We start from the raw sequence: 27,477 nt of genomic DNA, 5'->3' as shown, positions 1-27,477 counted from the left end.
ATATGAGGCACAAATTTGGAGACCAAGAGCAGAAGAAGGGGAAGTGCATGAAGAGGGAAGGAGATAACCCAGATAGCCCTTTCTGGTCTGGATATCTATGAACAATTCATTTGACAGTCATATTGGGCAATCTAGTCCAAATTCTATTCACCAGCAGTCCCACAGTTTACCTTCCCTCTGTTATCGATAATCATGGCACCTGCTAGGGCTTGGTGCAAGAACAAAATCAACACCAAATAGACATTGCAAGTCAAATTTATAAAATCAATGCATCTTAAATTGCACAGAAACATCACCCAATCAACTTCATTCATTCCCTAACTGCCTGTTTTCTCTGTGACTCTGCTGATCTTATTGGTCCTATGTAGTACAACCCACGTGGCAGCAGCATGCCTTTTGTGCTTGTTCACGGGATGCAGCCATCTCTGGCAAGGTCAATATTTATCGCATTTCATGGTATGCAAATTCAGTGGCCATAATATTACCCAAAGATTGCCTCTCGTCTTCAATTACCAAGCACTGAATGGAGAGATCATGATTATGAGATTTAAACAAATATAAACTACTTGGGTATTCTAATTAATTGGTAATTGGTTTATTAATGTCACATGTACCAAGATATAGTGAAAAACTTTGTTTTGCATGCCAGCCAGACAGATCATTCCAAACACAAGTACATTGAGGTAGTAAAAATGGAAAAGCAACAGAAGAATGCAGAATATAGTGTTACGGTAACAGAGAAAGTGCAGTGCAGGCAGATAAATAAGGTGCAAGGGCCATGATGAGGTAGACTGAGATCACAAGTTCATCCATATTGTACAAGAGGTCCATTCAAGAGTTTTGTACCAGTGGGATAGAAGCAGTCCTTGAGCCTGGTGGGAAATGTTTCCCCGAATTTGTAAAATTGCTGGTCATCTCACTTGCCAAAACAAGACAAACTACTCTTTTAGCTGCTCTTTTATGTCGTATCCTTCTCAAGGTAAATTAAAACATGAGACTAAGAGAAATATGCTCTGGAGTACTATGGATATATAGGTCCTCATTAAAATTCACAACTCACTTTCCCACGAAGATAAAACATTAGAGCATCATTCACATGGGGATACTCCATATATGCTGGTGATGCAGCAGTTAAGTCACTGGACTAGTAATCCAGTGATGAGTTTCAATGGCCTCATAGTATCCGTAGAATTTCAATTTAGTTAATAATTTGGAATTTCAAAGAAGCTACTCTGGTTGCTTGTGGGATGCAGCCATCTCTTGCAAGGTCAATATTTATTGCATTTCATGGTACTGTAGACAAGTTCAGTACAAATAATATGAGTTTTGATGACCATAAAACTACAACCATCAACCCATATGGTTCTCTAATATGTTCAGTTTTCTCCTTCAGAACAAGAAATCTCCCACCTTTACCTCATCTGCTCAACGTGTAATTTCAGACCCACAGCAACACACTCTGAAATGGGTTAACAAACCACTTGGTGCAGGGGCAATTAGGAATGGGGAATTAAGGCTGGCCTTTTCAGTTGTGCCTATTATCCTGAAAAACGTACAAATAAATAAAAATATTCTGGAATCCCTAGGAATGACTGGCATAAAGGGTTTGCAATGGGCTACACTTCTGTTTTCACCACGACTCAGTTGAGAGAATGGAATTATTTGCAGTCCTAGTACTGAGCAGAATTAACATGCAGATCCTGTGAAGCAACGTGCATGTGGACAATGGCACTCAGAGCCTGCAATCTTCACAAAGTCACACTTTCCCCATCGCTTGATGTCTGGAAAGACTGCATGATTGAAACAACTTCTCAAGCAACAGGAGAAAGAAAATGACAAGACTTTGCAAATATCTCCAGTTCCAGCATGAATGGAATCAGGTCGAATCATGGCCACAATGTCTTTGCTAGGCATTGCCAATTTTCCCTGCAGTTATGGCTGTAGCTGGTAGCAGACTTCAGTGACCATGTTCTCTTCTGCTCTGCATGCCTTCTGCTCATTTTCTCAATTCTGTTGCATTGCAAGGAGAATATTTCTATTACACCCATGCCTGACAGCAATTGGTTTGTTCCAAAGTATAAATCATCAACAACCTTCCAGCACCCACCTTGCCACCCTCTGTAGACTGAAACAACCTAAAACAATTCTGATTCAAGAAAGCAATAGTTTCGTATAACAAGCCAATTATGGTTACATTTAGAGCCAAGAACAAAGAAATTATAAACCATCTTGAAAATGAATAAATACTTACTGTGATATTATTGGCATTGATATAATCAGATCCCACAACACTTTCATCAACTTCCTTCAGCCTAACTCTGGTATTATCAACTACAATGAAAAGGCAATGATTGGGATCATTAAAATAAAGTTCTTGAATGTATACTTGCAATTATTTAAAATTATTTTTCTGTAATGGCAAACTAACATTCCAAGAATAACACACACCATAACTAGTGCAAGTTTTTTGGACATGGAAGTAAACCCGTTATGGACACAGCTCGATTCATTCCAGCTCACTGAAAACAGTTTGTTCTAACTGTGGAACATTTCACTACAATTAGTAATGACAAGAAATGATAAAGTTTGGAAACATTGACTCAATTTCTATATTTTAACTGCTATCTGTTAAAAAAAATCAAATCAAATCAACAATACTTGTTGCTGAATACAAGCACAGCATTTATAACAGTATGGTTTCTATTGCAGTTTAATGAACAAGCTCTCCTCCACAAGTTAAAGTTTACTGTACATCTGCTTTCTATTGGATTCCAGAGAACATGACAATACTGAAAGAAACATGAAGGTAATGTTCACTTACATGGTAAAATATTTTTGTATCTGTTTTTGCTTTTGTTTTCTATTCTCTGGCCCTCCTTCCTGCTATACAACAGCTTATATTCTTGTTGCTGAAGAAGCTGTCAAAGAAAAATGCTGAAATGCATATCATATGCTTGAAATAACTTTCAGCAATTAAATTCAGTCAGCTGGTCTGTCCATTTATAAGAAGAGTTAATTATGAGAACAGATTATATTTTCAGAACTTTGGTTACTTTTAGCTGTGTAGCATGTGGATAACCCTTTATCTACAATCAAATATTACTGAAGATTAATTTACATTTTAAATTTTGTGGCTTGGCAAAACAATTGCCATTTCCCTCTTACTTTGAACTCCCTTGTGAGCTGGTTAAATTACTGCTGTGGACAAAAAATATCTGTGAATTTCTTTTGTAAAACAAGATGCAACAGCAGTATTTAAGCAGGTGTTACACCTGCTGGAAAAAAATAGATCTTTTTGTGCAAGGTTTAAGTGGCTCATTTCAAGCACTTTTATATTGGCCTTCAGTAGTTCAGGTCATTGCCCCTACAAAACTGGACATTTCTTATTGTCTGTTCAAGTTACATGTTACATAAGGCAATCAATATGTGAAATTTCATCCTGTTTCAAAGAAAATACATGATATTTACCTCAAACTCTTCCCAAAAACCTTGTTTGGCCTTTTCTGTATTATCTGCTGTTTTATTGAGCTCCTTCACCCGATTCTCTATGTTTGCAGCATTTATTCTTGTGGCATTAAATGGCTGTAAAGAAAAAGCTCTATTAAAATCACAATTTCTTTCAGAAATTCAATTAAGTAGTTAATATCAAATGCAAAAGCCAGTTGAAAAGTTACCATCAAGTCTACTGAATAGCAAATTAAAGTATCAGTGCTTCCCTTCCTTCCTTGGAAGGAATAATTCTGGTCATGGCCACACACTGAACTAGAATAAAACCAGTGTTAACCTCATTACACTCTCACTGGAGATCTGGGACAGAGGGGCCCGGGTAGGCATGCGGGTGGGAGAGTGGGTTGGTGCTTGTTGGTAGGGGATAGAACCAGGGATCAGACTGAGGGATTGGCAAGTGGATATCAGGCCAGCAATAAAAATGGGCCATAAGTTTGGTAGAAGATTCAGGCTATGAATCAGAAGGTAGGTTGGTATAAGAGGCCAGGAAGAGCATTGACTGTCCATGATCTGTAAGCTAGGAGGAAGGGTTTGGGAAAGTGTTGGGTCAGCAGACTAGTGTTGGGGCAGGAACAGGTGTTGGGTTGGCCTTTGGCAGTGGGGGTGGTGGGGGTTGGGAAATGGCTTCAGGTGAATTTGCTGGTAAGGTTAGGGGAGGCAACCTGGGTGGAGGATTTGCCTGAAGAAGACCTCGGTAAGTATCTGCTCTGACAGGTCTCCTTTAAGTAATGCTGAAGCAGATCTCATAAATTCTGTGTAGGCATGATTCTGCATGAGTGTTGAAAACAGACTATACATGGTGGATGGTTTCCAGGCATACATGGGCCAGCAGTGGACATCATGCACATGTCCTGTGTTGTTCATCCCTCAGTGAGGCAGATGGATAAAATTCTCAAAACAAAAATCACAGACATTTTGCAACATAGCAAGCTTACATTTTATTTTTCATTTACATTGAATAGCATAGCACAGAAAAACATGGCATTGGGTGATCCAATGATATTTAATGCAGTAAATTTCAAAACAATTCATTTTGTTAAGAGGAATGAACAAAGGCAATTTAGTTATACAATCATATTCCAATCAAGAGCTGCTGCCTCATGCTCCAGTGACCCAAGTTCAAACTTATGGTGCTCTCTGTGTGGAGTCCTCCCTGTGGCTCTGGTTTCTTCCCACACCTCAAAGACATGGGGCTGATAGGTTCATTGGCCACTGTAAATTGCCCCTTGTGTGTGTAGATGAACGGTAGAATCTGGGGGGAGTTGCTGGGAAAGTGGGGAGAATAGTGGGACAACGGGATTGCTCTGCAAGCTGGCATAGACCTGATGGACTGAAATGGCCTCCTTCTCTGTTGAAAGGAAATGTAAACATTGTAAAGAGCATGTAGAGTCAAAGAAACCTAGAGAAATATGTATCAAATTTTTGAACAGGGCACTTACACTTTGACTTGTAAAAAGATTGTTAAAGCAGTATATTGGGCCATTCAATCTATTGATAAAAGAGTAAACAGCAAAAACTAGGAATGTTATCCTAAACTTTTATTAGACACTCGTTAAACCTCAGATGGAATACTGCATTCAATTACAGGTTCCACACTTTATTAGGTAGTTTACCAAGGTCTTAGAAAGAGTGCAGAAGCATTTTACTGAAATAGTGGCAGAGATGAGGGTTTTCAATTATGGGATTTGTTTTCCTTAGGACAGTGGAGATTAAGAAAAAGATCTCCTGTAGGTTTTAGGAGCCACAAATTGTTTTAATAGAATAAATGAGAAACTGCTTCCAGTGCAGAGTAGTTATTGACCAGAGGATGGAGATTTATGGTGATTTACAAAAGAGGTGGGATGACAACAGAGCCAGAGGCAAAATAAGGACCTTTTTTTAATACAAGTTGTTATCTGGAATGCATTAACAGAGAGATGCAGGAAACGTATTCAACAATGTATTTGGAAAGGGAATTTGATAAATCTGAAAAAGGAAGATACTTGCAGGATTATGGGGAAGGAGAAGGAAAGGTGGGTCTAGTTGGGACAGCTCAGCCAAGAGCTTGCAAAGGTAAGATGCAGCAATGGCCTCCTTTTGTACTGTATTATTCTATGATTCTGTGACAAAAGACACACGGATTGTAATAATATCAATCACCATACCATTACTGGTTCTATCAATAATGGCATGTTAGCTTTTTATCTTGTCAATAATAATATGCCTCTGTAGAAAATGAATTGGAAATGTACGGCTACCCTTAGGACAATTACAATACCTGTTTAAGGTGAACAACAATTCCCGAAACTTCTACCATTGGGTTTTTTTTGTAGTGTTCCACTAGGTCAGTAAGTGTGTCAAATCTTTCACCTCCACCAACATCGTACTTTCCAGCCTACATGAAACCAAAAACCAGACTTATGTAAAGAAAGTTTATAATATCAATTTGCAGCACAGTATCTTTCCAGTTTGAGATTTTAAAGAATTCTTATCGTAAACATAGTATCGTAGTGTTGCTGGCTGGACATATGTGAAGGTAGAAATTCTACAAGGGGAGTGACAGCACGAGCAAATGATATCTATTTTGCTCAGTGTCTGTTATTTAATTCTGTTGCTAGCACCAGCTTGCACCACCACCCAGAAAAATTTCTATCCCATGGTCTCTAAAAACAAGGCAAGATGTTTGCTGCAGATTCTTAATTCTCTGGTTGTCTTCCTCTCAAAGTAATGTCCTTCTTTAGAACTGGTTCACTGTCCAATTTAGAATGAAGAGCATCCTGATTTCACATAATAAGTATGCTGATACCAGGCTGAGGATTAAGAACTTTTGGGTCAGCCACAGCATATCAGATGAATGGTAAAAGTACTCTTACTTTTGGACAAAATCACTCCTAATGTTAGAACAACCCCCAACCTGAGCATGAGTTTTTCATGCTGAAGTTAGGTTCCTGCAGAGCAAATATACCATTCTAACTCACTGTATCATTCAACAATATGTATTCGTTAAGACAAAATGTTCCTGTGCTTTTTCACTTCTGACATTTTCAAGAGGACTCTGCCCATTAGCTATATTACCTGTCTTATGAAGTATCTATAACAACTCACTGTTTTATAGTGAAATCATACTTTGAAGGTTAAGAAATGCAGAATAAACTAACCAACATATAATGGCAGAAGGACCAGCTATAATTTCACTTCACACCATTAACAATTCCCCGCCGAGAAGAAAATTAGATGCAAATAAAGCTCTTGAAATTCCACAGCAGTTTTATCAGACTCCAGTTATAACCCAGTGAGAGATTAGAAGAAACCAAAAAGGGAGGGACATAGTTCTGGCTAGTATCTGAGGTTTCAGGGATTTCTCAGTTGGTCCAAACACAGTCAACATTGTCTAAATGACAGGAAGAGGAGGACCCCCTGCTTACTGTGGTTATTTGGGATCTAGCATGCAACAGAAGATCATTTTGCCATGTGATCCAAGCACTATGATCTTGACTGGGGAGAGATTATTCAAGACAGGCAAGTCACCAAAACAATAAGGGGAAAAAAATGTTTATTACACATGGTCCAAAGAGGACATGGTGGACATTAGAAGCCTGAGCAACCATTGCTCATTGTGGCCATGTGGGACAATTGAATATAGCAGGTGTGTCCATGCAAATTAAGTACATTGCCATTCACCTGAAGACCATGATAATTTATATACAGGATAACATGTGGTTTAAAAGTCCTCATGAAAGTTAAAATAACACCATTGGGAAACTTAATCAACTTTATCAGCACTATGTGTCAGTGTTCATGTATTTGTGTTATAGTATGTGTCACAGGAAAGACAATGACAATTTCTTACATGTTTGGTTTACTTTTGAGGTTGGAAGGAGAAATGAATACTATAAGTCAGTTATTTTTCATTTTTGAAAAATGTGATTGGATGCATGATATGCAAATTTATCTTACTGGTTGAAACATGGAAGTACCGTAGATTCTATAATTTCTGTAGACTGAAACAATTACGGGAAGATGAATAATGAATGATAAAACAATTTAATGGTGTGGTAAACGACATGAACCACTTGGAAACTTACTCTCATAGTTTCAAACTTTGTCATCGTGACCTTCAGCCAGAAATCAATTTGTATTACAGTGTAACTATTATTCTGTAGACGCTTTCATTATAACGATAGTGACTAATATCTCCATTACCGAACAATGGCTTTAAATATTTCAGAATCCCCAAGAAAGTGTTCATTCCTGCCATCTACTTCCCTTGAACTTGAAGCCTACACATTGTTTTTGCAGCCTTCAGAACTAAATCTAAACTTTTGCAAAGTAAAAATATAGTTAAAAAAATGACAGGGATACTTGGTGCTAGTTATCCCATCCGTCTTTTTGATATTTTTAATTGTAACTTTCTTTCTAAAAGATTCCTTCATGGACGATGTTTTATGAATACACAGCAGTTTTTTTTTGTCTAGCTTTCTCCTGTTCATTCCTGACAAGCTAGTTGCGGTTAGGTATTGATTCACAAGTACCTAGTGCTATGGGTAGTTTACCCACGCAACATTTCCTCTTACGTGAAACTTGAAAGTGTCAGCAATAAAAACAGAAAGTGCTGGAAATTAACATGAGGTCAGGTAGGTTTGACGGAATGAGGAGCAGAGTTAACATTTCAGGTCAAATCTTAAGCTGAAATGTTAATTCTGCTTCTCTCTCCACAGCTGCTGCCTGACTTGCAGTGTTTTGGAGCCCTTTCTGATTTTGTTTCAGAATACCAGCATCTGCAGGTTTTTTTTTATTTTCATCAGGGTCGTTGAAACAGTGCTGAATTGGTTTATTAATGTGATTGCACAAATACTTTCCATCAAATCTCAATGTATAGTGATTGGCAGAAATAGCCACATCTAATATTTTCTATCCTTTACTCTTGTCAACTAATTCAGCTAAAATTAGATATTAAAAGGAGGACTTTCATGGCCTCTCCCACAATAATTGACAAAGTACCAAATGGAAGAATCAGAAGGGGTATCAGTGTCAATCAGCAGAGAGCAGAGATTAATGGTAGAAGAATTAAAGGGTGGTGTTGAGCTATATTCTTCCATCCAAAGGCTGGCAGGGGTCTAGAACTATGCATAAAAGGATAGTGGGTGCAGAAGCCTTGTCAAAATTTAAAAAAGCATCTAATGTGGACTTGATGGGTCATAACCTACAAAACTACTGACTGAGAGTTGGGAAATGGTATCAGTTTGAATAACTTTTCTTTACTGAATGGGCATAAGGACCCAGCAGCTTCCTTCTGCATGTAAAAAAACCTATGATTGTATGAAATGCTTGAGTATTTGCTTTGGTGCCATTGTAATTTATTATTAAATAACTGTAGTAATTGACCACTTCTAGGTAAATATTATCCTCAAAAAAAACTTTATTTCTAAGCTCTGTTTCCTAGATAAAAAATTTAAAAGTTTTAATATAAAAATTGTAACCAATCTAATCAGCCCACCTGGTACCCAATCATCACGTGTGTTACTCTTGGTTTGCGATCTCCATTTTCAACTTTTTCTTCATTGGTTAACACTGATAGAACAAAATCCCCTGGTTTACTGAGACTTTCACGCACTAGGAAACTTCCAGGTTTTCCTTTATCAGTCAGAAGTTTTTCTGCATCTTTACCTGATAGATGTCCATGATACCACCTGAAAACAGATGACATTAACAATGCAACACGCTTTCTACAATTTCCCATCCATTATAATTATCTGTGAACACACATTGAGAAAACCATTATTATATCATTTGCTTCTTTATGTAGAAATTTTTGTCCTGGAGAAATAATTGAAGAATCATGTGAGACATTTCAGGACTAGTACTAATCAACATCCATGTCTATGAATGACTGCTTGTGGCTGAAAACCTTCACACAAAAAGCAGCCAACATGATGACCATGAAGCTGTATTTTGGAGCAAGGAGTCCTTTATTGTTCAAGGTACTAATATTATTTTTAAGAATTCTTAATAACATGCATGTACCCATGGAGTCATAGTCATACAACACAGAAAACACTTTGACCCACTCTGCTTGTGCTGACCCTCAGTACTATCTATACTAATGCCATTTACCAGCATTTGGACTGTAGTTTTCTAGCCTTAGTTATTCAAATATTTGTCCAGATTGTTCTTGGAGGTTGTCAGTACCTTCCCCCTCCACTATCTCAGGCAGCATGTTCTGGATTTCAACCACCCTTTGGGTGAAGAAATTCTTCCTCAGATCCTCTCTAAACCTCTTACCCCTCGCCTTAAACCTATGCTCTCTGGTCTTAGAATCCTCTGCCATGGAGAAAGGTTTCTTTCTATGCACCCTATCAATGCCTAGCAGAATTTTGTATAATCTCTACTAAGTTTCTCCTTCCTGTCTTTACATTGGTCTTCCTTATGCCAGAACGTTGAAAAATGTTAAAAAAAAAAGTGACCTTAGGAAAAAAGAGGAATGTGCAACCACTGTGCTTGTGGCATTTCTTTGTGAGAATAATCCAAAAGTAATCCCCACTGCTCAATGGTCTCTCCAAAGCCCTGTTGCCCACCACAACCACCCTCGCCCCACACCAATAATATTTACCTATAATTTCTTTAACAGTACAATAGTGTCTGCTTCAGCTGCACATTGTGGAAAATGTCCTGTTATCTAAACATGCTCTGTATGACTAATTTAATTTTTAAAAATTATGTTCCCACACTGAGCACCTTTTTATTGTAATTAGTGAAAACACTGCATTGAGTGTACAGAAAAATATATCTGGTTTCAGTATTAGAACAACTGGCATGATCGGTTGATATTACAGTGGCATGGGAAAGGAAGGCAGTGTGGTAAGCCTCCAGCTGCACCTGATGGTTAAGAATAGAACCATTCGGCCAGTTGTGTGATGATGGAGTGCCAGAAGAGTGTGGTCAGTCATGTTAAAGGCTGCAGACAGGCCAGGAAGAAAGGAAGAGAAAAACACATCTTTAGCGCAATCACAAAATATGTCAGGATAAGTTCAGTGCTGTGGCAGTGGCTAAAACCTGACTGGAATGGTTTAAGGATTGCATTCTGGGTAGAATGCCATAAACTTGGAGACCACAACGTGCTCAAGAAATTTGGAGTGAAGAGGAGATTAGAGGTGGAGGGGTTAAGATTTCTTTTTGCTAAAAAGGTGGCACGTTTGAGGGAGCGGAGTACACTCTGCTTCATCTTTGTGACATCCTGGAAACTGTATACATAAAAAAGGGCTGTCAATAAATCTCAGTTAAGATGGGTGATAAAAATGAACACAAGCTACTCCATGGGCCTAGAAATTGTTGTGCATTATATGGTTGTGGATCCATTGCTGTAAACTTCATTAGTGCTGGAGGCTCACGGCATCAGAGCTGATGAACAAGCACCGCACTTTGCACACACAAAAACTTGCCTTTTGGTACTGCAGCCAGATCTGGGAGGGTTGGGGGAGAGGGAGGGCTGGCAGTCACAGAGTTGACTGGAACATGGGGGCTGGGGTGGGTCAGGCTGATGATCAGAATTAGGCAGGTGGAGGTAGGGGCTTCCATTGGCACCTTCAGGAAATTGCTAAGGGGTGGGTTAGCCTTGGCAATGGGAGACTGGAACATCTGAGTTTTTGGGGGCAGGGGTCATTGGCAGTGAGGAAATCAATATTGCAAAGTGTTTGTGTGAGGGGGAGATGGGTAACTTGGTCGAGTAATGTCTCTTTTGACGCACATGCTGAAATCGGCAGATGTGCAAACATGACTCACGCCTGGAAAAGCTCACTGAGTAATGCAAGACAATTGGAAATGGTCTTATCGTGTTTCACCCATCTAAACTATATTTTCCATGGTGTAGTGCTGAAATAAATAGTGCTACACAATCTCATTTAGGCCTTCATATCCTTTAACACATTAATCACACGTTAATGCCAAAACAAAAAGAAAGAAGAAATCCCCCGTACAGCTTCTGTGACACATAGAGGTGGCAGTGGCCTGCTACTGTTGTTCATGCAGAAATGTGACTCATACACCCAAGGAAAAGCAGACAATTGAGAGCAGCATGACTACATTGGTGCACTGTGACCCTTCTCCTCCCCCTTCCTTCTAGGCAGTAATACAGAATTGGAGTTGAAGCATGAATTGTAGAAGCAGCGATATACTGAGAATGCCTCCTACTACACAGACAAACTGCTGGAGAAGAAATGTCGAGCAACAAAGACTTTGGGTAATGGTTGCAAATGGGAAATTTGTAATAGCGAATGACATAGCTTTCATTTAAGCAAAATCAGAAGCTACCAATAACCTTCAGTGGAAGGGAAACAGAGATAATGCTTCAGAAATGGAGAGTGAAATGGGTCTTGCTTATGGTTTCAGGGAGATTTGACTGGAAGTGCAGCTGACCATTCTTTGATTGACCAGCTAGAACAAGTCTGTTGCCTACTGCCTTCACATTCTCCTTTTACACCTCCCTCTCCCATTCCTCTTCGTCCTGTTGCTGCCAGTGGCTGAACAACAGCTTGATACACTTTGGTAGTGGTTCCTAGCTGGTTTATGTTTCTTGTGAGTGCACTCCCAGGTCCGTTTCCGTTACCCCTTTGGCATACAATTTCCACTGTCACTCAAGATATCTGACCTCAGTTGATGATGAAATTCTCTTGCTATTACCTTGGAAGCAAGAAAAGACAAAAATATATTTGTAATAATTGGGTGAGTTTCTATTGGTTCCTCACAGATCACGAGAAACATTGGCGAAAGGTCTTATGTAGGTTGCCTCCTCCTCCTATGAATCAGAGAGCAGCGGAATAAAAAAGAATTACCTTTCAGATGTTGGATCCTGGCAGTTCAGGGGATACTTCAGTTCAATCACATCTCCATTCTTCTCTCGTAGAAGACCTTCTTGCTCTGTGTAATGCTGAACTAATTCTGCCAACGTTGCAAACTTTTCTCCTCCATAAAGATCATAATAGTCTCCTGAGTTCTGAATCTTTATATGTGTCACTTCCACATTTCGCCTGAGTGTAAAAAGTAGATGAGTAAAGAATTAATATTCAAAATTATTTTAATATTATTGGTCCATCTTAAAAGTGGTATATATACATGCCAGCACAGTCTTTGCTTGAGTGAGAAAAGGGTACTTAAAGATCAAAGCCTTCATCATGGCACAAAACTCAGATTACTAGACAGAAATGATTTCTCCCCTGTAATATGTTTCTGAATCCTGGTCTACTTACAGTGGGAACCATAAGGCACTGGAAAAATACCACTAACACTGTCTTTGCAAAATCCTGCAAATTCACTGGAAGGATATGCAAACCAACGTCAGTGTCCTGTCCCACACTATTATTCCCATCATTGACATCCCAGCACTGAGGCCCTGATTACCCTTGGTCAGCTACATTGGGCAGACCACTTTGTTCACATCCCTGATACAAGACAACTGAAACAGATGCTTTCTCTATTGAGGGAAAAGATTACCAAAAGGTTTAAAAGGTCCATGGGATCCAAGCAAGTTGGCAAACCAGATTCACAACTGGCTTGGCGATAAGAGACAGAGTGCGATGGTAGAGGGTTGTTTTTGCAATTGGGTGCCTGTGACCAGTGGTGTTCATCAAAGATCTGTGCTGGGACCCTTGTTGTTTGTAATATACATAAATGACTTGGACGTGGGTGCAGGAGGCAAGATCAGTAGGTTCGTGGATGACATGAAGATTGGCAGAGTTGTTGATAGTGTGGAAGGTAGTCTAAGGCTGCAGAGAGATATTGATGTGTTGATGAGATGGGCTTGAAAAATGACAGATAGAATTTCATCCAGGCAAATGTAAGGTGATGCATTTTGGGAGCACTAAAGAGGCTCGAGCATACACTACAAAATGGTAGGATCTTGGGAGTATTGAGGAACAGAGGGACCACGGAGTACAGGTCCACAGATCCTTGAAGGTGGCAACACAGATAAACAAAGCGGTTAGGAAGGCATATGGGATACTGGCCTTCATTAATCTGTGCACTGAATACAGAAGTAGGGAGGTTATGCTCCAACTTTATAAAACCTTGGTCAAACCCCAGCTGGATGACTGCAAGCAGTTCTGGTCACCAAGGTATAGGAAATATGTGATAGTGTTGGCGAGGGCGTAGAGGAGATTCATTAGGATGTTGCCTGGGGTGGAGCAGTTCAGTTTTAAGGAGAGATTGGGGAAGCTGGGTCTTTTTACCTGGAGTGGAGGAGGCTAAGTGGGGACAATGATTGAGGTATCTAAAATTATGAGGGATAATTTGGGTAGACTGCAGGAAATGTTTCCCCATACACGAGGTAGATAAAACTAGAGGACTTAGGTTTAGGATAAGGGGGAAAAGATTCAGAGGGGATATGAGGGGGACCTTCTCAACCCAGAGAGTGGCAAGTACATGGAATGCGCTACCTGAGAGAGTGGTTGAAGCTGGATCGCTGACGGCAGTTAAGTGTCTAGATGAACACTTGAATCGTTTGGGCACAGAGGACTGTGAACAAAGTGCTGGGTGATGAGGTTAATATAGAAGGGTGCCCACTGGTCAGTGTGGACGAGTTGGGCTAAATGGCCTGTTTCCATGTTGAATGATTCTATTACTAGACAGACAATGATAAAGATGCAAGGATGTTGCTCATATCTTTCATGGAGAAGAGCAACACCCCGGCTGATTACTGGGAACTTCTGGCCCACAACTGCTCCATCCTGCCCCATCGTCGTGCTATTTCCACAATAGACTCATGAGCCACCTCAGAACCCACAAAACTGGTGTGGAAGTAAGTCACTGTCAATTCTGAGGAATTGCTTAAGAAGAAGAAGAATGAAAATAAATAGGTCATAAAGTCTTCTAAAGCAGTGAGATTTTAGTTTGAATTGCATTCAGCAAAAAAACCCTATTAATTGGTTTCATTGAGTCCATTAAACAAATATTGTACAGCTGCAATTTCTTGCAGAGAGCAATTTTCTAAACTTTCCCTGAAGCTACATATAGTCTAATACATTTTATAAACTGCAGAACAAGTCTGTAGAATATATCAAATCTACTAGACTACTTGAAGTTTTTAAGGTCAAGAGAAAATTCACTTTGTGTAAGTTAAATAGCTGTACATATAACAATATTATTATTCTGTGAGAGACATGGAAAAGGTATGGGCACTGTTGTATATTAGGTGGTATAAAACAAAGTGAAACTGAAACACCAACAATATGAAATTAAATTAAAATTATGCTTTATATTAATATTATAGAACAGGAGCAGAACAGAAGCACTTACAAGAGTACTCTGTTGGAGCAGATTGCATCTGAATATGATGGGAGTATTAAATAATCAATATAATATCAAATTTTTACAGTAATAATATTGTGGTGCAGGAAAACATATTCAAGATGGCTCTGTAGGTTCGAGGTTTTTTAATTTATTATTTTTACGACAGTTATTTTGCACAGAACAGATGATTCACTGTGTTGAGAATAGTTCTCATACAACTGTTTAAAGCATCTAACTCACAGAGAAAACCCCAAGTCTGAAAACTATTTTGTGAAAGTTCTGGAAGAAGAATGGAAGGGAAATTACAGGCTACACGAAGGACAGATATTAATATACAGATGCACGTTATTTGGTTGGTTTGTTCAAACTACTTCAGAGGTAGCTCTGCATAGGAACTACTAACTTTCTAGAACCATTACATTTTCAATGAAAGTACAGAAAGAAACCAGTCAGTGTTGACTATCCAGTACTGATCTGGATCACAAATTTGTGTCCAACTCCCTACTTTCATCATCATGCTTCCAAGTTATGTTTTAAATTTTGATCCAAACCTACAGACTTGCCATCAAACAAAAACGAATGATAATTTATTGTACAAAAATAGACCAACCAGATGCTAAATACAGGTGCTTAAGTACTTTGGAACCAACAGCCCAAAAATGTTCTACAGAAAGAGTTAAGAACATCATAACATGCGAGATCATCAGGTGTCTTGTATCGGGTGATGGAGAGGACAAATGTTTATCTTAAGACTAAATTATAACTTTACAGATGTGTTATTTCTTTTCAAATCAGACACCTCGCCCCCACACGTCCTCTATGAAACTCATAAACAGTAGTGGAAAAAGGTCACAAGCTATTTTTTTTTCAAATCAATTTTTTGTTAACTGATTTCTTGGTAAAATATAAAAGAAGGGCTTTTGTTTATCCGAGCATGTCCATTTATAGAAATTGCAAACATTCAATTTAAATTTGAAGATGGCTAGGTAGGTTCAATCTTGTGTCTACAGCACCACTTTCAGAATTTTATTTCAATTCGCAGGATTTTACCTATAGATTTTTGTTTTATTTTACATTATAAGCAAGAACTTTTACCACAGTTTTCTTTGTTACCTGCTGTACATTTATCAATTGGAATTAATAGGTACCTATTCAATTAAAGCCTTACTTATTTAACTGCAAATTATCTGAACAGATATGAGCAAATTTTGACACCATTTTGTTCTTTTCATTTCCAGCATCAGTAATAGATTTGCAAAATCATGGGGTCTACTCCATAAAAAAGACAGTTAATCGGTTTGTCCACGTGAAGTATCCAACTTCCAGTCCAGATGAAGTGTCTCAACCTGAAATGTCAACTGTCCATTTCCCTCCACAGATGCTGCCTGACCTGCTGAGTTTCTCTATCAGTTTGTTTTAATGCTGATTTCATTTCATTCAAAAGGCTACTGCACGAAACTTTGAGCAGCCACTCTGGCACGATAAAATGGGATTTATCATAGCTTGGTTTGATACATTTTAAAGTTTGCAAATTTTCTACCTTCTGGAGAGACCTCCAGATGTACCTAATACAAAAAGGGCTTCACCACTCAAGATATTAAGAATATATTTATCCAGATTGTTAAGCCATTACAAACCAGATCAAAGTTTTGAACCACTAGTTAACGATGTAAGCAGCAGGGAATACATGAGACACCTGTCCTTTAAAGATGTAACTAAGCAGCTCAGTGCAGAGAATAGAAAACACATCTTGGATCTACCTCACTCTTTGGTACTGGGAAAATCCAAACTGAGTGTTAAGAAATGGGTTATCAGTGAGTAAGTGCCACTTGATAGCACTGTCAACACCACCACCTTCCATTGCTTTGCTGTAGATTGAAAAGTAGATTGATTGGGCAGTAAATTATCGCATTGGATTTATCCTGCTCTTTGTGGACAGGACAAACCCGGGTAGCGTTCCACATTGTCAGGTAGATGCCAATGTTGTAATTGTACTAGAGCAGCTTGACTAGAGGTGCATTTAGTTCTGAGTGAAACATTTCAGTACTTCAGCCAGAGTATCTTCTGATCCAACAGCCATTTCTGTATCATGTGCTCTTAACCATTCCTAGTTATCACATTGTGTGAATTAAGTTGATTGAAGACTGATTTCTATGATGATGGGGATCTCAGGAGGAAGTCCAGATGGTTTATCCACTTGGCATTTCTGGCTAAGCATGGTTTTCAGTGAGGATGAAAGCTTTAGAAAGATGTGGACAGTCTGGTCAGCTGGACAGAAAAGTAGCAAATGGAATTCAATCCAGATGGGTGCAAGGTAACATATTTTGTGAGATTCAACAAGACAAGGGGATACACAATGAATGACAAGATATTGAGAAATGTGACAAAAGAGGAGCCTTGGAAGGTACACCCACAGATCCATACAGGTAACAGGTCAGCTTAATAAGATGGTTAAAAGGGATAAGAGAATAGTTTTCTTTATTAGCTGAGGGGTGGAATACAAAAGCAGAAAGGTTATGCAAATCTATCTTCAACATTATTTAGACTACAGCTGAAGTACTGGGCATTATTCCATTCACCACTTTACAGGAAAGATGTGATTTTGCTGGAGAGGGTGCAAAGGAGATTTATGAGGAAGTTGACAGTACTGGAAAACCTTAGACATGAGGAAATATTGGATAGGCTGGGATTGTTTTCTTCAGAAAGCAGAAGGGAAGACTTAATTATAATGTATAAAACTGATAGAGTGAATAGGAAGGACCCATTTCCCTTAGCATATGGGTAAAAATCAGAAGAAAGAGATTAGGCAGATAGGATGAAGGTAGTAGGGATCAGAAACTTGGTGTCTGAAAGGGTGGTAGAGTCAGACATCTTTATCATATTTAAGAAGTAGTGACTCACAGAGTGGCAGAACAGTGCTGGAACGTGAAATTACGCTGTGTAGCACTTTTTTGACTGGACAATATGAAACTGAAGGAACGCTAATTTTTCTACAATTTTAAGCATTTTCTGAAGCACTAAAATATGCACTGAATAAACAGCTTTAGGGCTGTCATTCTCTTAGACAATGGCCTAGATTTTGTGGGTAAATGTTGGCACTTTCTCAGGTGAAAACATAGATTCTCAAAGTTGCAAGAAGCAGTGCATTGCAGTTTTCCTGACTGTGTTTTTGACATCAGGCTCCTCATATCTCTGAGCAGCTTAATAAGTTTATTGCAGTGAAAAGTACCAATTGCTTGAGCCTTTCCTCATTACTGCAGCCCGGAACCCCGGATGATATTCTAGTAAATATACAGTTTACTTGAATCATTAGTTTTTGATGCCACAAACAGTACATAATACTCCAAAACTAATCTTAGATCTTGTATATCACAGTATATCCTAATATAATGAAACCCTCTTGGCCATCTCTCATTTGCTTATTATATCAGCTTGATGAAAATCATTTTGTATTGATATAATATGCACAGGAAAATATATCTTGAATTGCTGAAAACATTTATAGAAGCCCGATTTCTAAACGTTTTCCTTATACCGTGGTATCCACATGCCTGAAACACGACTACACATTTCAAAATTGTTGCAAATATATCTAAATATTTAACTTAAGTAAATTCTGTAGCGTAAATATATTACAAACACAAGTGGAAACTGGCTGTACACAATGTGCATCTATTAGTAATTGGAGCAAAAAAAGCAAAGATGCTAGGAATCCAAAACAGTAATGGATTCATAAACAGAAAATGCTGGAAACACACAGCAGATCAAGCAGCATCAGTGGGAGCAGAGAGAGAGAGAGAGAGAGTGGACATTTCAGGTCAAAGACTCTTCACTTGAATTGCAAAAATGAGAAAACAAGCGTTTTAGGTTACAGGGTGTGGGAGGGCTAGAGAGGACAGAGTGAATTTCTGTGACTTGGTGTAGACCAAAGTTGTCAAGGTGATATGCTTTAAATACCAGTAGTTGGAGTCAGAAGAGAAAAGAAAGAAATTGGAAAAGAAAGAGGCTACCTGATGTTGTTAAATTCATTAATTAAATTAAATACTAATATTCATTAAGATTAACAATTTCATACAACCCTTCCTATTGTTAATCTGTCCATAACATGGCTGTATCTTTGTATTTTAATTTGTTTCTTCTTTCTTCCACCTGCCAGCCTAACTTTGGCCTGCACCCTTTTGCAGACATTCCATCTGTTCTCTCCACTCTCCCTCTCTGCAAAATAAGATGTGCCTCTTTTTTCTCCTTTCCCAGTTCTGCTGAAGGATCCTTAACCCAAAACATTAACTCTGTTTTTCTCCCCACTGATGTTGCCTGACCTGAACTTTCAACATTTTCACTTTCTGTTTCACACTTCCAGCATCTGCAGTTTTTTGCTGCAATTACTAATCGACACATGAAAATCAAAAGAAAACTGCAGATGCTGTAAATCTGACATAAAAACAGAAAATGCTGGAAAAACTCTGCAGGTCTGGCAGTATCTGTTAAACATCTCAGGTTAAAGACCCTTCAATAGAACGAAGAGAGAGAGGAAGTAAATTAGTCTCAATGGCAGAGGAGGTGGAGGAGGGCAATGGGTAGAACAAAGGGAACATCTGTAACAGGGCAGCCATTGAAAGGACACTTGAGCTCTTTCGTCTGTGTAATTTGTTTCTAACGTTGTAAAGTCTGGGTGATGTATTGACTGGATTACTGGGAGGTTCTGAGCACAGCAGATGCACATTGTGTACCTCCAGTTTTCTCTCATGTTTATAATATATTTGCACTGCAGAATATATTCCAGTTAAATATTTAGATATGTTGGCTAAAAGGCCCTTTACTTGAAACATTAACTGTTTCTCTCCACAGTGATGTTGCTTGAACTGCTGATTGCTTCCAGCATTTTGTGTTTATGAATCTATCAGTGCTTGCATTGCTGAGGTTCCTTAACAGGACGTTCTATGACAAACTACAGCTTGCAAGTACATGAGAATGAAGCATGGGTTGGTCAAAGGCCTCTCTTATTCTGCCATACAATAAGATCACAACTGATCCCCCAGCTCATCCATCTTTTGCTTGATCCCCATATCTTTTAATTCCCATTGGATCCAAAAATCCCTCTATCTCAGACATGAGTATAACTGATTACCAAGATCCACAGCCTTGAGGTAGAAAATTCCAAAGATCTACAACCCTCTGCTTAAATAAGTTTCAAAATTAGTTATTGTCTTAAACTCTTCAACCTGAAGAAACAGCCTTTCATCACCCTCCTGTCTACCTTTCTCAAAATATCGTACATCTCAAAGAGATTTGCTCTGATTTTCAAAACTGCCAACATTCCTCAATTTTACGTAGGATATACCTTCACCCAAGCAATCAATTATGTGACAGTATGGTACACAGACTCCAAGGCAAGTATTTCCTTCATTAGGTACATAGATCAAAACTGCACAAATGTGGTCTCACTAAAGCTCTGTATGGACTTAGCAAAACCTCCTTACTTTGGTTCTCTAAATCTCTTGAAATAAATACTAATATATTTGCTTTCACATTTGCTTGATGTGCCTGCATGTTTCTGAAAGTAAATGGCTGCATGTGGCTCCCTTTAGAACGGAGAAGCATCATAAATGACATTTTTACACCTTAATTAAAATGTTATTTGTCTATCATACTCTCTGATATAGTTGGGGACAAATTGATACAAAAATGCTATTCACAGTGATCAGACCAGAATAGACCAGCTTCTCAAAATCATTCTTATATCTCATCTTCATGGGCTGGCAGTGTCTCTTGTGCCTCTCAAGTCACCTCTCCTCTCTGGTCCCCTTCAATTGCAGACTACTGATGTTATCTGCAGTAGTGCACCAAGGAAACAAGAGGAGCAGGAGTTGTGCTAAGTATTTCCAAAAAAGTTACTTCTTTATTGGTGCCTTCTAGCAGTCCCCTTGTGGATCACATATCAAGTCAAATATGCGTAAGTATTCCTGAGCACTTGATAAAGTGAGGAGGTAAGAAAAATAAAGTGCCTATTATTTCTTTGAGTAATTAAAGGAGAAAGGCATGGAACTTTTTTTAATCAAACACCGAATCAACCAAATTCTGTTAGCTTTATATTCCACATAAACTAACAAAGTGCTTTAAAAAAATACATTTCCACATTGGTTTTAAATAATTGAGATCCATATATGCAAAAACTATAACATATGAACCATTTAGCTGAATAACACTAATTAAAAATGAATCTGACAAATTGAGAGAAAGGTACTTTAATTATATTCAATCCTAATTTAGTGCAATATATTTTTAGGAATCATAGTCTTCAGTGGATCACTGAATATGTTGACAATTGTTTACACAAATGACATTAAGTGCAATTTCTAAAAAAAATTAAATTGTTTTTGTCATTTACTTATTTCCGCCACCCACGCATAAAATTGAACGACAAGCGAAGGTAGGATCAAGAAGGCAGATATCATCAGCATTTCCTTCAAAAAAGTAAAGAAAAACAAATGCAAAAATTATGATTTTTCTTTTTAAAAGTAACAAATATAGGACGATAGCAAATGGTAGAAAATAGGTTTGAATTCCCAATTCCCTATTGCCTTTTTCAGGGGACACCACAGGGAGATGCCAAATGATATCCTGGCATTGAATCCAGAAGGAGATAAAGTAAAGATTCAGTCAGCAACCCTGTCATATATGTACAAGGTTCAGGTTTTCAGAAGTATTGGCAGCAGCATGCATCAGACCTATAGTGTCAATCTCAAAAAGCACGTGACTCAAATAGGTCTAACACAGAGGGAAAAGGAAAGATCTTTAAATAAAGAATTAATTTGATAGTACAAATGTTATTAAAGATTATGTGACCTCCAGCTTATTTACATTACTTATACTCTTTACTTCATTTACTATCAAAGATAGGACAAATTAGCATGAACAGGATATGATTAAAATAATCTTTCATGAGATAATCTCCAAACTAATAATTATAAAGATAAATGTATTTGAGTATTCTACTCTACCTGCTGTACCAGTGATATGGGTTTGAACCAGCCTCAGGCACTGTCTCTGTGGAGTCTGCACATTCTTTCTGTGACTGCACGAGTTTCCCCTGGGTGAATCAGTTTCCTCCCACATCCCAAAGACATGCTGGTTTGTTAACTGACTTCTATTAATTGACCTAGCATGAGTAGGTGGAGGAGAATTGCGGAGAGTTGATGGGAATATGAGAGGAAATGGGCAACAAGGAAAAAAGTGAGGGAATGGAATTGATGGGAATGGTCTGAGTGCTGAGTATAAATGGGTACTTGATGGTCAACGGAGACACAATGGACTAAAAGGCCCGTTTTCATGCTGCATAATCCTCTTTTTTTCCCTTTCATTTTCATCTCAACAACATCAGTAATATGTATAGTAAACTCGGTTATCTGGTGCTCATGCACCCAGAGTTCTCATGCAACCAACAAAACGTTCAGGTACAGGAGCCTGAAGAGCCACACCTCAAGGTTCAAACAACTTCTTCCCCACTGCCAGCAGGTTCTCGAACTGACCTGTAAAGCCCTATTTCTGCCTCAGACTATATTTCTTTCAACTTGCACTATTGTTGTTCTGTTTGTTTTTATTTCATCATGCAAGTTATGTATCATTTCTGTACATTTAAGTTGATGAAATTTATCTTTGTCATGTTTGTAATGTATGATGTTGCTGCTGCAAAAAAGCCAATTTTCATGGCATTTATACCCTGGGTATGTATGCCCATGACAATAAACTTGAACTTGAAAAATTATTTTCATTAAAAACAAGTTCATACAGTGAAATTTATTTCAAGTGTTATGCAAAATAAGCATGTAAAGAATGTTTTAATTTATACACTTATGCTTGTACATCAGGGTAGTGCAGTTGTAAGCCGATTAGCAACAACATCCTCTGTGAAGATTTGGATTTTATGTGATGGTATGACAGCAATTCATTTGATGTATTTTTGCTGTATTTTAAATTAATTCTATTTAGCCTTAAAAGATAGAATTGCGGTGTAAAACACTGGTACTTAGAAGGGTAGAGAGGTGACAAATAATTTGGCAATTTATCTAAGGGTTTTACATAGAATACTAGTGAGTGATGTACAGCATTTTTTTGAGCAATTATCATTCAGCTGGCATATTCATACAACTGGCGCCTCTCATTCCCCATGGATAATTGTATATAATGTCTTTAACTTAGTAAAGTAATCCAATTTGTTTTCTCGGAACATTATCAAACAAAATTTGTTACAAAGTCAAAATAGGAATTAATCAACAAACATTTTTACTGGGAATTTTTAAGGAGGCCAACGAGATGTTTGGAAGGGATTCCAGAGCCTAGGGCCTTGCCAGCTGAAAGCACCACGGTTAACAGTGGAGCAATTAAAGTCAGGATTCTGGATTTGAACAGGTATCAAAGAAAACTATAGGATTGGCAAAGATTACAGAGACAGAAGTGGGAAAAACTCCGCTGAAAGCATAGGAATTTTTAAGTGTTGTTTAATAAAGAACCGGGAACAAAAGTAGATGGGTGAGTAATGAGGTGAGGAGTGAACAGGATTTGGGGCAAGTTAACAACTAGCAGAGTTTTGGATAATTCAGATGAATACTCAAAGCTGGCTTGTTGTTGTGGCAGATTATGTCCATATTTTCTTGTAGATTTACTCAAGAGCAGAAGAAAGTCTATAATTATCTAACAATAAAAATAATATGGTAGTTTCCATGGTTTGTCCACCATGCTCTGAAGATTTATATTTTTATGCTTTGGGACGTGTACTTAGCTGAATTATATCAAAAGCAAATTCTTAGCAACTTATCATCATGAGCTTACTCAGGGAGCGGCTATACAGGCAAGTTTACGTTTATGACTGTGGAGCACGACTAATATTTTGTCAGTGAAGGAAAGTGAGTGTTTAGAGAAATACCAATAACAAAAAAGGCAAAAACAATGCAAATAGCAGATGGATTCCTCAGCAAATCATAGTTAATCACAGCTATACAGCAAAGAAACAAGACCTCCAGTCCATGCCAACCATCAAGTACTCATTTATACTAATTCCACTTACAAGCACCTGCTCTGTAGCCTTCTACGTGCTGGCAATTCAAGTGCTTGTTCAGACACTTTTTAGATGTTGTGAGACGTCTCCATTATGGGGGAAAATTTCCTGATATCCATCCTTTCTATTCCCCTTATAGTTATATATACCTCTATCAGGTCTCCTCTCAACCACCTCCACTCCAAGAAGAACAAACTCATCCTATCCAGATGCATCATGGCTTGATATGGCAACTGCTCTGCCTGAGACCGCAAGAAAGTGCAGAGAGTTGTGGACACAGCTCAGCTCAGCACATCACGAAAACCGGCCTCCCCTCCATGGACTCTGTCTACACCTCTCATCGTTTCTGTAAAGTAGCCATCATAATCCAAGAGCCCACACACCCTGGACATTCTCTCTTCTCCCCCCCTCCCATCAGGCAGAAGATGTAGAAGTCTGAAAGCACATACCACCATATTAAAGGACAGCTTCTATCCTCCTGTTATAAGACTATTGAATGGTCTCCTGGTATAATAAGATGGATTCTTGACCTCACGATTTACCTCGTTATGGCACTGCACTTTCTCCGTAACCGTAACACTTTATTCTGCATTCTGTTATTGTTTTCCCTTGTACTGCCTCAATGCACCGTTGTAGTGAAATGATCTGTATGGATGGCGTGCAAAACAAAGTTTTTCACTGTACCTCGGTACATGTGACAACAATAAACCAATTTACTAATTTACCAATTTAGTTTGCCTGTGGTTAGCCCATATCCTTCTGAATCTTTTCTATCCATATACCCGTCTGCCTGACTTCTAAAGGTTGTTATTGAACATGCCCCAACTGCTTGCTGTGGTAGCACGTTCCACGTACATATCACCCTCTGTGTCAAACGATGTTGCCTCTCAAGTTCCTGTCTTTTCCTTGTTAGCTTAAACCTCTGCCCTCTAGTTCTTGCTTCTCCAACCCTGGGAAAAAGACTGAGTGCATTCACCCTATCTATGCCCCTCATGATTTTATACACCTCTACAAGGTCACTCTTCAGTCTCCTGCACTCCAAGAAGTCAGCTCAAAAACAGGCCCATTGGCCCACCGAGTCCATGCCAACCATTGAGCACCCATTTTCACATTAGTCCTGCGCTAACTTATCTTATTCTCCCACTGTCCCATCAACTCACCAGCAGATTTTACTCATCTGCACACTAGGGGCAATTTGCAGTGGAGAATTAACCTACCAACATGCACATTGATGGTATGTGTGAGGAAACGTGAACAGTCAGAAGAAATCCACATGGTCACAGGGAGAACATGCAAACTCCACACTGACAGCACCGTAAATCAGGATTGAACCCAGTTCACTGGAGCTGTGAGACAGCAGCTCCAATAGCTGGTGTCACCAGTTTGGGGCAGTTTCTCATGTCACCCTGATATAAAAACAACATCAAAAGATCTGAAGGAAGTACATCTCTTACCCTCAAGAACTTTCATAATTTCATGTGGTCTCTGTAAAAGGTCATCATACTGATTGAGCACAAAACCATATCAGTGGTCACTCATTGCACATAAAATTTTTTTAAAAACTGCAAATGCTTGAAATCTGAAATAAAACCAGAAAATATTGGAAATACTCAGCAGATCAGGCAGCATCTGTGATAAAGAAACAGACGTAATCTTTTAGCTTGAAAATCTTTCTTCAGAACTATTTTTCATTGACCTTAAACAACAGATTGAAGGATTATTGTTACAATGATTAACACAATATCCATTTGTTTTACTGTACACTCACTTCATTAGCAACTATCATTACATTCTTGATGGTAAAATATCTGAACAACGATGGATTTAAATTCCCACATAGCAGCATTAGGTATCAAAATGAAACTCATGATATATAATATGTACATAACACATACTAAACACCCCAGTGCTTTACTTTTATGCTGATCTTCCAGGCCTACAGCCACGGCACAGTGGCTGCCAAGAGGCTGCTGTAAGGCTGCACCCTTTGCTTGTGGTGACTTCAAATGTCCATGATGGCCATATAGGATGAGCTCTTGCCCCAGAAAGGCCAGCTTCTGATTGCAGTGGCTGCAGTCTGGAATAGCTAGCTGTGAGGCAATGGTGAGAGCCATTACTGGATAACCAATGGTCAGAGGAGAAATGCTGACATCCAGGGCATTGAAATGTTCCACAATACCCATGGAACCATCAAGGGACAGGGCAAACAATAGGCTGCAGTTATACTGCGCTCCAGATTGCACAACTGCCATTAAGACCTCCAGGACTCCATTCCATTCTCCTAGTTTCTCAGTCTCCTCCATACCTGCTCTGACAATCAGACTTTCCATGCCAGAACCTTGAAGATGTCTTTCTTTTTCATCAAAATGTCTTCCTTTTCCCTTTACTGTTGACAGGACTCTCCACCATGTTTCCTCTATTTCCTGCATTTCTGCCCTCACCTTACCTGCTCCTGGCTAGAAAAAGGATAGGATTCTCCATACCTTCCCCTGCCACCCCATTTGCCTCTACATTCAGTGGATCATCCTCCATAATTTCTGCCACATCCAATGAGATTCCAACACTAGACACATCTTCCTCTCCTCTTTCAGCATTCTAGAGGGACCTTTCCCTCTGTGATTCTGTGGTCCACTCTTCTATCTGAACCAACCACTCCCCTTCTCACAACACTTGCCTGTAGGGGTGATGTAGGTCTTCTGAGTGCTCCCCACTTGACAAATCTTACAATATAGCTGTATGCTCCTTGAGACCTGCAGTGTTCTCTTGGTTGTCAGCTCACTGGGCAAGCAGAACAGTCATCTGCAATCAGTGAAACCAGTCTGTCCTTGGGTGCCACCTTTCTGTTCCTGGGAAAAAAAACAATCTGCACCTGGGTGACAGGAAGGCTCAGATGAGACCAGCCCGAAATACCACAGAGGCATAAAGATTCTGAATGGCCTCCACTGATGCCTTCAAGGAAGAAGGAACCTGCCTCATCGATTGCTATAATGCAGAAGTGCTGGTGCCAGCTGGTACACAAATGTCCATCACTTCCAGACTGGAAGTGGCCCTCTGCTTACTCAGTGTGAGCTTCTGCACAAGACGCATCCTTGACATCACTTGCAATATGTCTGTGTACCTGCACTAGTCTTCCCATGCACGTCTCCTTCTCATAATCTGGATCTGAGTCCTATGTGAGGTTTCCACCTCCAGCGAATCTCCTTTGCCTGACTGGAGCTTGTTAGTGCCAGGTGTCTCTTGTTGCGAAACAGAACTCTAAACTATGGTCTTCTGCCCAGTCTCTGAACCAGTGCATATAGGTGTCAAACACAATGATGAAGTTTGCTTTTCCTCCTTGATATCCTTAACCTTCTCCATTGTTGCGTCTTCCTTCTCTTGTCATTGTCCTTGGGCAGGGAGGGAAGGGGAGATGTTAAAGGTGCCTTTCCACGTAGCCTGGAAGGAGCTTTTTTTTGTCATTACCTTTCATGCTTTTTTGTGAAAATGGCTAGCACACATGCAGACACATTTAGAAAGAACAATCATTTCAAGGGAGGGAGGTCAGAAGATATTTGCATATTTGGGGAGATTCAGGGCTTCTAAAATCAAAAAATAAAACTGATGATAGAAATCTGATATAACTAAAAAATGCTGGAGATACTCAGCAAATCATGTTG

General features: G+C 39.0%; 1 protein-coding gene across 3 annotated transcripts in view; it reads right to left on the bottom strand.

The window, feature by feature from the left end:
- Window positions 1–27,477, bottom strand: part of ptpn11b (protein tyrosine phosphatase non-receptor type 11b) — a 101,115-nt gene that overhangs the window by 25,974 nt on the left and 47,664 nt on the right. For all 3 annotated transcript variants that reach the window (XM_052039308.1, XM_052039310.1, XM_052039311.1), the window contains exons 3-8: window positions 12,315–12,509; window positions 8,984–9,176; window positions 5,765–5,881; window positions 3,469–3,582; window positions 2,822–2,918; window positions 2,252–2,331 (exon numbers count right to left, since the gene is read on the bottom strand). In XM_052039308.1, the coding sequence (XP_051895268.1) occupies window positions 2,252–2,331; window positions 2,822–2,918; window positions 3,469–3,582; window positions 5,765–5,881; window positions 8,984–9,176; window positions 12,315–12,509 (796 nt within the window). The remainder of the gene's footprint in view (window positions 1–2,251; window positions 2,332–2,821; window positions 2,919–3,468; window positions 3,583–5,764; window positions 5,882–8,983; window positions 9,177–12,314; window positions 12,510–27,477) is intronic.

This window comes from Pristis pectinata, chromosome 26, assembly GCF_009764475.1.
Source record: "Pristis pectinata isolate sPriPec2 chromosome 26, sPriPec2.1.pri, whole genome shotgun sequence".
Taxonomy (NCBI): Eukaryota; Metazoa; Chordata; class Chondrichthyes; order Rhinopristiformes; family Pristidae; genus Pristis; species Pristis pectinata.
This window is presented reverse-complemented; position numbering and strand designations above follow the sequence as displayed.